The 11,885-nt window shown below is 45.4% G+C and overlaps 5 protein-coding genes across 5 annotated transcripts; 2 read left to right on the forward strand and 3 right to left on the reverse strand.

Annotated features, from left to right (window-relative positions):
• Nucleotides 1-129: 129 nt before the first annotated feature.
• On the forward strand, nucleotides 130-1,746 carry EDB82DRAFT_428984 (acetylcholinesterase; the record flags this gene model as incomplete). Its single annotated transcript, XM_025734390.1, has 1 exon — nucleotides 130-1,746. The coding sequence occupies one exon, from the start codon at nucleotides 130-132 to the stop codon at nucleotides 1,744-1,746; it is 1,617 nt and encodes a 538-aa protein (XP_025585201.1).
• Nucleotides 1,747-2,107: 361 nt separating this feature from the next.
• EDB82DRAFT_429099 (uncharacterized protein) lies at nucleotides 2,108-3,832 on the reverse strand (the record flags this gene model as incomplete). The annotated part of the gene is made up of 3 exons (XM_025734391.2): nucleotides 2,108-3,060; nucleotides 3,109-3,534; nucleotides 3,589-3,832. 3 exons carry the CDS (start codon nucleotides 3,830-3,832, stop codon nucleotides 2,108-2,110), a joined length of 1,623 nt encoding a protein of 540 aa, XP_025585202.2.
• Nucleotides 3,833-5,418: 1,586 nt separating this feature from the next.
• EDB82DRAFT_524044 (uncharacterized protein) lies at nucleotides 5,419-6,102 on the forward strand (the record flags this gene model as incomplete). Its single annotated transcript, XM_025734392.1, has 3 exons — nucleotides 5,419-5,715; nucleotides 5,792-5,874; nucleotides 5,934-6,102. The coding sequence occupies 3 exons, from the start codon at nucleotides 5,419-5,421 to the stop codon at nucleotides 6,100-6,102; spliced, it is 549 nt and encodes a 182-aa protein (XP_025585203.1).
• Nucleotides 6,103-6,274: 172 nt separating this feature from the next.
• On the reverse strand, nucleotides 6,275-7,798 carry EDB82DRAFT_426669 (uncharacterized protein; the record flags this gene model as incomplete). The annotated part of the gene is made up of 4 exons (XM_025734393.2): nucleotides 6,275-6,644; nucleotides 6,700-7,154; nucleotides 7,208-7,638; nucleotides 7,693-7,798. 4 exons carry the CDS (start codon nucleotides 7,796-7,798, stop codon nucleotides 6,275-6,277), a joined length of 1,362 nt encoding a protein of 453 aa, XP_025585204.2.
• Nucleotides 7,799-8,520: 722 nt separating this feature from the next.
• EDB82DRAFT_498151 (HCO3 transporter family-domain-containing protein) lies at nucleotides 8,521-11,005 on the reverse strand. Its single transcript, XM_065608567.1, has 7 exons — nucleotides 10,647-11,005; nucleotides 10,236-10,591; nucleotides 10,009-10,184; nucleotides 9,756-9,959; nucleotides 9,541-9,684; nucleotides 9,246-9,485; nucleotides 8,521-9,169 (listed from the first exon to the last, which is right to left on the reverse strand). Exons 1-7 carry the CDS (start codon nucleotides 10,895-10,897, stop codon nucleotides 8,738-8,740), a joined length of 1,803 nt encoding a protein of 600 aa, XP_065464725.1. The 5' UTR covers nucleotides 10,898-11,005; the 3' UTR covers nucleotides 8,521-8,737.
• Nucleotides 11,006-11,885: the final 880 nt, after the last annotated feature.

Below are 11,885 nucleotides of genomic sequence, written 5' to 3' on the forward strand. Positions count from 1 at the left end.
GAATGACATTGATGCGCTACAAAGTGCCAAGTGATAAGCTTATTTTGACTGCCATTATCTTAACGCCATGCCCGTGTACATAAAGTAGCAGTCTGTTGTGCAGTTACTTCTAACAGCTATTATTACGCCATGAAGTTGCTCACTCTATTTGCCATTGTTTTGGCAAGCAACACCGCCAATTGTCAAAACAAGGACCATAGTCTCACAATCCAAACAGGCACTGGCACCTTTACCGGGCTAATTGATCCCATATTTCCCCGCACTCGACAATGGCGCTCCATTCCTTTTGCTGAACCGCCTGTCTCATCTCTTCGCTGGCTTCCACCACAAAAGTTGATACCCAATGTGAAACGACATCGATACTCTACCAAGTTTCCGCCTTCATGCCCCCAATTTGTATCTGGTGTTGAGTCGTACTGGAACACACCTTTGACCAAAGGTAATCTGATTTACAACGGCGCTCAGAATGATACCTCAGGTCTTGTGGGCGAAGCCACATCCGAAGATTGTCTTCATCTGGCTATCTGGAGCCCTACCAATGAGCCACCTGAAGGAGGCTTTCCTGTGGCATTCTTCATGACTGGTGGCGGTTTCGTTCAGGGTGGTGTTGATCTCCCCTGGCAGAATCCTGAGTCTTGGGTAGAGCGATCTCAGTCGCACATTGTTGTCAGTATCAACTATCGTGTTGGGATTTTCGGCTTTCCCAATGCCCGCGGGCTTGTCGACGGTGAACAGAATTTGGGAATTCTTGACCAGCGCGCTGCTCTCGAGTGGGTTCACGAGAACATAGCTGCTTTTGGAGGAAACCCTGAGCGCATCACAAATTGGGGTAGGTCGGCGGGCGGCATGAGCGCTGACATACATGCCTTTGCTTGGCACGAAAATCCTATTGCCCAGGCATACTACGCGGAGTCTGGTGTCGTTATGAGTATCAACACAGTACTCCAAGTGAAAGACTTGACGTATTCCAACTTTAGCTTCGTTGCTCGGCATGTTGGATGCGATTCTCCTTGTGGCACTGATTGTGAGGATGAAGATGGTCTGGCAGAGCTCGACTGTATGCGCCAGGTCTCCATGGCTCAAATTGTGAACTTTGTTGGTCAATATGGAGACAGAGGGGAAACCCCACCGTTAACCTTCAGTCTGATCGTCGACGATCGGATATATTTCTCCGACTATCATGCGCGAGCCGAAGCAGGCAAGATTGCACGCAGACCAATTCTGATTTCCATGACATCAAATGAGTTCTCGAGCTTGACGCCCTGGCCGCATGAGAACCTCACGAAAGGCCCAGACCAAGATGCTGTCGACGCAGCTACGATCCCATTTGCTGTGTGTTCGGTGTTGAACACGACAACCTACAGAAACAGGCTGGACATACCCGTCTTTAGGTTTCAGTATGCAGCTGAGTTTCCGAATTTGAACAAGTACAAATGGTTAGGCGCATATCATAACGCTGAGACCCCGATCATCTTCGGAACATACGGGCTTTTGGATCATGTTGCAAACACGACACAGTACCAAGTAGACGTAAGTCGTTCAATGCAAGACCATATCCTTGCTTTCTTCAAGGATCCGTACAATGGACCGCAGAAGTTAGGATGGGAATCTATGATTACTAGCGAAGAGGATGGCGGGTTTCTATTGAGATTTGGGGGCTCTAGCGGGAGGGTGGTTGAAGGCATCCATGGTGTGGATGTTGATGGAGTCTGCTCGGGAGTCCGTGACTATGTGCCTTTTCCCTGAACATTTACAGAGAATGACACAGGCTCAGCAAGCTAAAGCACAAAGGTGGGTGGTAGCATGGGTTGGAGGTTGTTCAAAGATTACTCTTGAGAACCTCATGGCCAGTCAAGATATAGTTGACGTATTGCATACCAATTCAATTTTCAATAGTAGATCAGAAGTTATTCCGTGCTTTTCATTCTGTCGAATATCTCGCCCTCATTCATTTGTAACTTCTCCATGGTTCAACTGAACCATCACTTAATCATTATTGCTATTGGCAAGCAAAGAAAGTTATTTGCATTATTCAAATATTCTATACTTGACATTACCATGAATATATTTCGGACCTTGCTTTCTACAACGCAACAGTTGACCCCAACTAGTCCCTTGGGATTCTGAAGATAGGGTACTCCATACCTGCCTCCACAGGAATGATATTGAACTTGACATAACTATCAATGTTCTCAGGCTCAAGCGCAATAAACGCCAAAGCCGCGTTTTGCTGCCTGGTGCTGACATAAAAGCTTCCCACTGGCAGGACAACCTCTCTTGTTGTCGTGTTGGTGGTAACAGTATTCAAGTAGGTACCCTCATACAATTCTGGCTCAACAGTGGAAGACTCGATGATAAATGTTTCCAGAGTTTGACGGAACTCGTAGTCAAGCTTCTCAACCTTGAGGCCGAGGATCTCAAGCCTCTCTGCAACATCAATCCAAGTTCTTGGGATGATGTAGGCCTCTGGTCTTGCCCGGGTAAGGTTTGCAATTGAAGGGGTGGTGCGCTTAAAATCGATGGGAATTTGAACAACACTACCATTTCGCTGATCGATCATTGTGAAAGTTCTGTTCTCGGGTACGTAAGAGTCGGTGATGACAATATCTTCATCGCTGTTGATGAACTCCTCGCGAGCATCTTCAACAATAGACTTGACCTTGTCAGCTTTGTCTCTCGCAAGCTCAAGGATAGTCTGGATCTTGATGAGAGCGGTAGCAACGCGACGTTGGAAATGCTGATTGGCAATACGGATACCGCGCATCTCAAGCAGAAAGGAGATAGTCTGAGTCAATCCAACAGCGTTTCGTCCAGTGCGTGCTTCAGTGACAGCTTCGGTGAAAGCGATCCTTGATCCTTCAGTGCGGTTAGAAGCCCCGGTGACGTAGGGCTCCCATCGAAGACCGTGGCTTTCTAGCTCCTCGCCAACAGCTGGGATGAAGAAGTCGAGAAGTTGTTCGCGAATGGCAGGGTGGATGTTTGGGTTGATTCCTCCAGACAAGAGAGCGTCCGAGCCATGTTGATAATTTCCTCCATAGACAGTTGGAACTGTGAACTCGTCTGCCCAAGGTTAGTGGCTTGAATCTAGATGTCAGGCATGATACATACGCATGTCCAGGGCTATATGAGGATTCCACTCCCCAACAAGCCTCTTGATTTCTCTGGATTGACCTCGCATCAGTTTGAGATGCTCTCTGTTCGGGTCCAGATTAGAAGCAAGTTGTCTCTGGAAGTAAGCAACACCATCCACATTGTATCGAGGAAGTATCTTGATGTCCATCTTCTCCAATAATGACGCAGCCCACTCTGGCTCAGCATCCATCTTGCCTAGAAATGCAAGAACGGACTCATCAGCAGCAGGTTCATTGCCATGAATCGCGGCCTGAAGATAGACCCTAAGCTTGTTGCTGCTTGAGTTGGTGTTGGGAAGGGATAGGAAAACATAGGGGATCGCGCGGCCTTCTTCGGACAGGAACGCTGCTGACTCGTAGGTCATCCAGTCATTCTTCTTGGCGAGATTTCGGATGAAGTAGTCTTGAGTGAGTTATTAGCTACAACTTCGAAAACAACTCAATCATCTCATCTTACCCAACTCGTTCAAGTCAGTCGGTCCCTCTGTACCTTCGGCGAACCGAGCCGGCACTTTCTCGGGGTTCAGGAATGCTGGGGATCGAAGAGTGATGTTGACATCAGGAAAGTTTGCAGAAACAAGCTCCGAGTCTTTGATCGTGGGAGCCCAGTTCTCTCCATATTGAAGTCCAGTTTGGATTCCACCGGATTGGGCTGTGGCAATGGATACAAGAGCTGTGAGTGCGTAAAGACGCTGTACCATATTGGGAGCCATTGTGTCGATATGGGAGCTTAGGAGAGCCTAACAAGGTTCAATTCATCGGGTGAAAGGATTACCGGAAGGTTAAATACAATACGGCAACGTTCAACCGTTTCCTCACTTCGTTCTTTGTTGGCCTGGCCGGAGCTTCTTCTGAACCCGCATCTTCCTAGGCAAGGATCATACTGTTTATCCTGCCATCGTGACATCAATGTTTGATGGTTTACCGATCTACTCCGCGTACTAGCCAACTGAATGCAAAGGATTGAATGATGAATGAGGGGTCATTATGCTTGGCATGGAGAAATCTCGCGGGGTGGAAATAAGCGACGGAGTTGATCAGCGAGTTGTGTTATTACATTAGGTAGGTGAGTAGATAAGCTTAACTAAAACTCCACATTGCGAGTTTAACCCGGGATTTAATGCGTAACGTAACAGTTTGCGATGCTTGGGAAACTAATTTGTTTTAGGTAGATAGAACAAACTTCCCCTCTTTGCGATGCGACATCGCAAACTGTTGAGAAAGATGTTTCTCACCGCTTTGTACAAGGGTTATTTAACGACAAGTGCGACGATAGGAAGTTTGAACTACGTACATAAGCATCAGAAGAGGATGATAGGCATTGTCTGATTTGCCTTGAGTCCTAATCAGTTCAAGTCCAGTGATATCTTGAACATATTTGAAAGGAAGATGACCCAGAAATAGCTTGTACAGTGGCCGTCTTTGCCGAGATCAGATTGTCTGGCGAGAATATGCTTTGCTATCTCATCTAAAAGTAATTCTGCCCTCTTCGTAATTGTTTCCTGCTGGTTACACCAATCAGACTCATGGAACTGTCGAAGTTATTGAGTAAAGTACTTCTCTGTTCATTATTGACGAAGTCGTCCACAAGTTCAACACATGTTGCAACATCACCCTAGAGTAAGAAAGTTGCCCAAGATCCTGTTTAAGATGAAAGTAGTCGAGGATATACAGCCGGTCGTGGTAAACAAGATCATCACAATTAGCAGAAGGTGAATGGGCAGTCATAAGCGATGATATTGGTAACAAATACTTCTTGGACTTTAAAATAGTTTCGCCTATAACGGTTCATCAATCTTTAGTAGAAAGATATAGATATGGCGATTGAAACTCCAGATCTAGGCGCACAGCGATATATTTAGACTTGATACAAAACACAGCCACACAGAGATTCAACAAAGGATCAACATTGCATAGTCTATTTTACATAATCTGACTTTACTGTGACTGCTAGTAATTGGCTTTAGAATGTTTACAATCAAAACCAATCCCACGTAAGACCTACAGCCACGAAGGATCCGGATCACCCATATGTCTTGCGACACACTTAGCTAGACCGGCTTCACAGCTCGTCAGTCTTACTTGCATCTTGTTCAACTTGAATCCTTGTAGCTGACAATGATACGATTGCCTCGCGATTGTCGAAGCGAAGACGCGAACGATGAGCGCTATCCCAAAACCTTGGCATCGAATGCCTACGTATAAAAGAGCATGGGAATAACGGAATGGCCACGGTGTAGAATAAGCAGAAAACTCTTTCCTCAGATCAATCATCGATTATTCCAAAATGCGCATCACATTTGTTCAAAGCCTTTTCTTTAATCTCGGTCTCTGCATGAGCATTGACACCCTTTTACCTCGCACTGCGTCTGAGATAGGCCCCTTCAAAAATCCTCAGCTGACACCATTCCTTCAAATCGACCTTGCTGTCGGTCGTGAGACCAATGTTACTGGTCCCGATACCCGTTGGGGAGCTGCTCCTAATGTTCAAGGCGGAAAGGTCTCGGGTGCTTTTGAAGCCGATATCCTTCCGATCGGAACGTCTTTCGAGAGATACGTCAAGAATGAGCAGGGCGAGAATAGCGTGAGTTTCACTTGAAGTGATTAGAGTAGTTATCCTAACTTTGACGAATTTCTACCACAACCGGTATATCCTCAAGACTGCAGAAAACGAAACCATCAGTCTTGAGGTTGATGTCATTGTTAACTACCGTAACAATGCACACCATAGCTTTGGGCTCGGGTAAGTCATCAATATTGAACCTTTCGATGGTACTGTGACAAATACTTAACAGATGCTAGCAAATTCGTGGCTGATATCCCACACCTGTTGTATCTCAACTACAACATTTATCTCATCGAGGTTACAGGAGACTTTGAAATGGGCAAGGCCGCGAGTCAGTTATTTGCGCTGAAATCTGGAGGCCGGCGGGACGGTGAACCCATCAAAGCTCTTTTACCAATTGAATGAGTCACAAGCCGTTAAGGAACAAACGTATTCGAAGCACCGTGGGGTTTCTCTCAGCATATAGTCTCCAACTGTATTCTTTCTATTGAACGTGTTCTTTTCCCAGTTGTTTTTTGTCGTGAATCATCAGGTTTTAGTCTATTCGGTGCGTAACCAGGATCGTCTTGGTAAACAATCACCTTTGTTTCAAGGTGGAAGCAATAATAGCAGCACCCACGCCACTACCAGGTGAAAGCATAAACTCCACATTATCCTTTCTTGACTCAGGTTCAGCTTCAGATGCAAGGATTTCGCTGACAGCCTTTGACAACTCCATCTGGAAATGGGGATGCTTTTCGAACAGCGAGCCCTCGACTCCAACGTCACATCTCTGCAGTTCACGCTTCTGGCAGATGGCTGCCACACCGGTTGCTGACAAACGAGCGGCACGGGTAGTTATAAGTCTAGCGACTCCTTTCATAAATTGAAGCTCTGCATGTGTTGGGGAGATACCCAGGCTTGAAACGCATGTCTTGTAGGCTTCTCGTAGACCATCCGATGTGTCCCTAGGCCAGTGTCAGCAGACATCCTCACAATAGTTCAGTGTTTGTATAGACTTACTCTTCGATCGCGGATAGAAAAGAGGAGTCAATGCAATAAGTATCTTGCAATTTCTCAATACTCTGCCCCTCCAAGAAACTTTGGGGATCCCTCTGATGAATCTCCAAAATAATCCGACGGAAGAGTTCTCCGAGATAAAGGCCTGCAACCATCTTCTCGAAGGCCTGCTGTCCCTTTCTTGGAGAGTCGTTATCAATGGCAATATCATATGATGTCAATGGCAATACAGCATGCTCGTTGTCGAAAGCACCCCATTCGCAGTTAATAGCCATGAATGACTCTGCGTTCAAGTTGTCGTTTGCGAGCTTGGGAATGGCCGAAACCTTTTCGAAGTAAGCGCCATTGCAGCCTGTGCCGAAAACGCAGCCGATTTCGGTTTCAGAGTTGAGGTAGGCCGAGGCCATCATTGTCGCGGTTGTATCATTTGTTACAACACAGACCTTCAGTGGGAGGTTCTGACACGCCGTCAATACTCGTATCGCTTTGCAAGTTTGTTGTAAAGACTTACCTTTTTCTTGATGGCTCGCCTCAATGACTCGGCGGCATCTACTCCTTCAGTGTTCGAGATGTTGAAGCCCTTTGTCCATCTCTGTAAGATACCCTCATCTATTGTCCTCTGTGTGGTTGGGAACGAAAAGATAAAGCTCAGATCAATCTCGGTGCTCAGGTCAAAGTCTGCTGACTGAAGGAAGGATTCAAGACGTCCTGCAACAAAGTCCCAGAGTTCATCAGCGGTTGCAGTCTTGAGCTTTTCTGGGAGCTTGTGTGATTCTTGGTTGACTTCGAAACCACCTTTTTCGCTGGTGAGTTGAATGGAGTAGACTCGGAGGTTTGTTCCTCCCATGTCTAGAACAAGATATTTCCCTGTCTCATTGCCGTCTGGGTAGTTCATTACCCATGTCGGATTCATTGGGATGTTTCCGCCTCTTATGCTTAGTCCTGTAAGCATGGTTAGAGCTTCCAATGATTGATTTGTCCTGGGTAGAGGTGTACCTTTTTCCAGTTCTTGGACAAAGTGGTTAGTGACATGTTTGAGCTTTGCTGTATCGACTATGAAGTCTTGTTCGAGCTCGTCGAGGTAAGCCTTGAAATCTGCCATGGTGTAGTTGGGTTTTGCGTGATGATTACTCTTGTCCTTATGTTGAGAGTTGGAGGGATGTGCAGTAGAGTAGATATATGTTTTCCAAACCAAAACTTGCATCACCATCTTGTAATCGGCCCGGATTGTTTCCTCCAGGACATTGACGACCGTGATATTACAATGACGTCAGTTCCACTTTAACAATGTCGAGGACCCTCAGTTGTGGTCATTATCAGGATTCTCCACCTTGTTTTTCTTCCTGTCGCCATTCTCTGGTATGTTTGAAGTTGGTATTCCGTAGTCAAAGCTCCGGCCACAAGGGGTCCAATCATCAACATTGCCAAGGTTAATCGTCATTCTCCGAAAGCGCTGACTCGGCGAGATAGCGATTGGTTCAAAACCCTGATCTCTGTGCTTATCTTTTTATCTATCTGCCTTATCGATAAGAGTACTTACCCTTGGATTCACTTTATATTAGCGTGTAGTCAGTACTTATTATTTGTCGATGAAGTCAAGCAACTCGGTTTACCATGTTTGGTAAATAATATATCTTCTTTTTACTGAAAACTTTAGCAGTGTAAGAGAATCAATGGTGGAACTAATGTCACAGTCTATCATTTCTTGTATTTTTCCTGGTCAAGTACAGAAGTAAAATCCAACTCATGTACTTGACATGACAGTCACGACTTCTCCGACGCTAGCCAGAGAACTTCAGTAAAGATGCATTCCAGGATTTATTCATTCCGTTCACCACATTTAAAACTCTCAGTTAAACTGTTGTTTTCATAGTAAACGTGCGTTGCATAACAATAAGATACACATTACCCTATAGGTCGCAACAAAGCATCCGACTCCTTTTTGTTGGTTCTCCACTTCTCAGTGTCATTTCCCAGCCACCTAATCTCCAATCCTAAACCCAGAGGTTAACCCTTATCTTTCCCGACAGCCAACAAGTTCCTATCGGTGAACGCTTCCGGCACGTTGGCGAGCAACACCATGCTGATTCTCACTATGTCTCCCTTCAACTCCCCACTCCTCCTCCTCCTTTGAGTGCTCCGGAAGGGCAGGTTGGCCACCCAAGCTGGCAAGAACAGCCTTGTTAGTCGCAGTAAAATCATCGAGGATCTGAAGTTCCTGAAGACTGAACCAGCGAGGTACAATTATAATACGTAAAGGAATTAGTAAGATTATCAAGACAGGAAAGCCAATAGCTGCGAGAGTATGCGAGACAGCGACACAAGCGAAGACGCCAATCAGCTGAATGCTGATGAAAAGAATTATCTTGCGTCTTCTGACGCGAAGAAGTGGCTCGTCGCGCTGGATAAAACGATCTTCGGACTGAAGATAGATGAACTTTTGAAGGATACCATTCGATTCAATCGAACCCCACTGAATTGATGTTAGTAGCGTTTTAGAGATGGAGCAGTCGCAATAACGAAGCGCTTTGAACAGGAACTAAACTTACACCCACGACAAAGAACACACCTGCAAAGACAGCAGCTGGCATTGTATGAAGTACCACAAGAAGGGGGCCAGTCATTGTACCTATCAATCCAAGCCCCATAAGGAAGTGTGAAACACGCTGCTCGACTACAGCTGCAGCTCGTACGACAGGACGGCGAATCTCAGTATCTTCACTTTCGGATGTTGGAATGATCTTGAGGTCTGTTTCATACACAGTGAGGGAGTCTGTGTGAACAGGTGCCTGATAACATATCAGTCAGACAAGAACAAGATGGAATGCGTCGACTTGTACATACTTGCGGTACTAAGCCATTAGGCATTGGAAGTCCAAGAATCCCCGAAACAAATGTTGTGCAACCGAGAAGGAAGAAGTCCCAGTGAAAGCCACCAGGTTTCTTGAGCGGATACTGACGAGCCTGTGCGGTTATACTACTAACGTTCTATAGATAAAAGCGTCAGTTGTAAGGTCTCTTAGCTGGTGAACGAGCACAAGCGAAGATGACAGACGTACGTGGTCATAATAGAACAGAAGCATAGTTAAGAACCCAAATGGTAGCGCGACAAACACCCATTTAGCATCCAAGTTCCAAAAGTCGATAAGCCAGTCTCTAGACTGTGTCGGGTAGAAAGCCTTGGTAACAGGTACGCGCTCTATGTGTGTCGCCTCGAGTCTACCGGGGAAGTGAGAGAAGCCGACCCAAAAGAGGGTTCCAAACTTTGGACTCAGTCAGTATGGTGTCATGTTTATCAAAATGAAAACTAACCACATAAGCATAATCAGCAAGAATGGTTCGAACGCCTGGTTTCCAAACAGTACTGGAGCCCAGCCTCTCCAGACAATAGACTGTACCAAAGTAAAGAATGGCGATGATGGAGGCAAGATAACCAGCCGCAGATCCTTGTTGGTCAAACTCGTTTACCAGTTCTTCCACGCCTTTGACTAAAACATCATCAGTGCCTCTCTTATCGACATACAGTAGTTTTAACGTACTAATATAGATAATTCCAACATACATCCCGAAGGCCTCACTCGAAAAGTCGGTGACATAACGCATATAATCACATGTGTTAAAGATAGCCACAAGCCAGTGAAAGATGGCTGCCCATATACCAGTCCATGCCATGAACTGGGGATAGATCGAGACATCATAAATGCTGATGATATCGTATATGGTAAAGTTGAACAAAGAGATAAGACCCGTAACGCCAACAATAGTAAGAGGCTGTGTGCTGAGAAGACTAAAGACAACCGCTGCTAGCGCCGAGGAGAAGAGAGCCTCGTTTATACCAAAGAATTGTCCTGTTCGACGGTACATGTCAAGTGTGTAGGCTATAGCTGGAAGAAGACTGGAAAGTATTAGTGTTGTTTCAACACTGAATAACAGACAATGGAGATGCATACTTGACAAAGTACATGCGAATAGTACTGGCAACCACACGATAAGTTAAAGCATCGGTGATGTCGCTCCAATAATACGGTAGTCGCCTCTTGATGTCGTGATACATTCCTCTACCAGGGTGAAAGACTCTCCATCGTCTCCATCCTTTTCTGTTGTCGTAGCTGTAGGACAAGTTTGTCTTTTCTCGTGTCAGAGTGATGCCACCCGAGGAGCCACCAGGCTCTATATCGGTAGGTTGAATGTCGTTGGCCATATTTGTAAGATGAGAGAAAGGAAGGTAGAATGAGTATTAAAAGGATAAAACCTCCGTGCCACGGAACAAAGTATAGCAAGGTTTCAGCAAAACGGATGTCGTTTCTAGTGGTAGACAGAGTCTTATTTATGCTTATCTTGGACCCGAGCATTCGGATTCTTTTAATACTTAGCACAAGGGGTTAGTCTATAGCATGTAGTGCCTGGGGGCGTCGATTCATAGCAGTGGGTCCATGACAGCATTATTGGATCGCCTTTCAGGCAGAAATTTGCATGAAAGGGATATTTCCTTGAAAAACATGACATGCAAAATAATTTCATAAAATTGATATATAGAAATTCGTCAGTCATTAAGTCACCCGTCCCTCCAAGACTTGTTCAATCGCTGTCGTGTCTAGTACCATTCCCTTGTATGTGACGTCTATAGAAGCATAGGATAAATTTGGTGTAAGTGTCCATTGCCACGCAGCAGATGTAACTCTAGCACCCTGCTATCAAGATTTGATATGAGGGATTGGCGATGCTTTTCTGCTCCGCTCTTGTCGTGGACTTGATGGGAAATCTGTTTGCACCATGATTAGCAAAGTAACATAGATATTGGTAAGAATAGCCTACCATTCTGATTAGAAGTCCATGGCATGTTGCAAATCCCATATCCATCTCCCCGCTGTTGGGTCCACCCAAAGCGATTCTTGATGTCCTCTTGTAGTAACAGCATCTGGATCTCGAATTCTTTTTGGCATCTAACGTAGTCGACACCAGGTTTTCTATCCTCGGCATGAAAAGGTAAGAAATCCATATTGAACAAACTTAATAGATGTGATGTGTGTTTGACAGTATGACAACAATGAGGAATAAATTTAAGAAGAAGAAGAATTACATTGGGCGTAGGATAGTTTGTGGTTGTAGGCTTGTAGCATGACTGGGGTCATGTCACGTCTGTCAGATGGTGGTCTCCACTCACTATTACGAATAGAAAGAGACCCTTT

Source organism: Fusarium venenatum (genome assembly GCF_020744135.1).
Source record: "Fusarium venenatum strain MPI-CAGE-CH-0201 chromosome Unknown EDB82scaffold_2, whole genome shotgun sequence".
NCBI classification, from domain to species: domain Eukaryota; kingdom Fungi; phylum Ascomycota; class Sordariomycetes; order Hypocreales; family Nectriaceae; genus Fusarium; species Fusarium venenatum.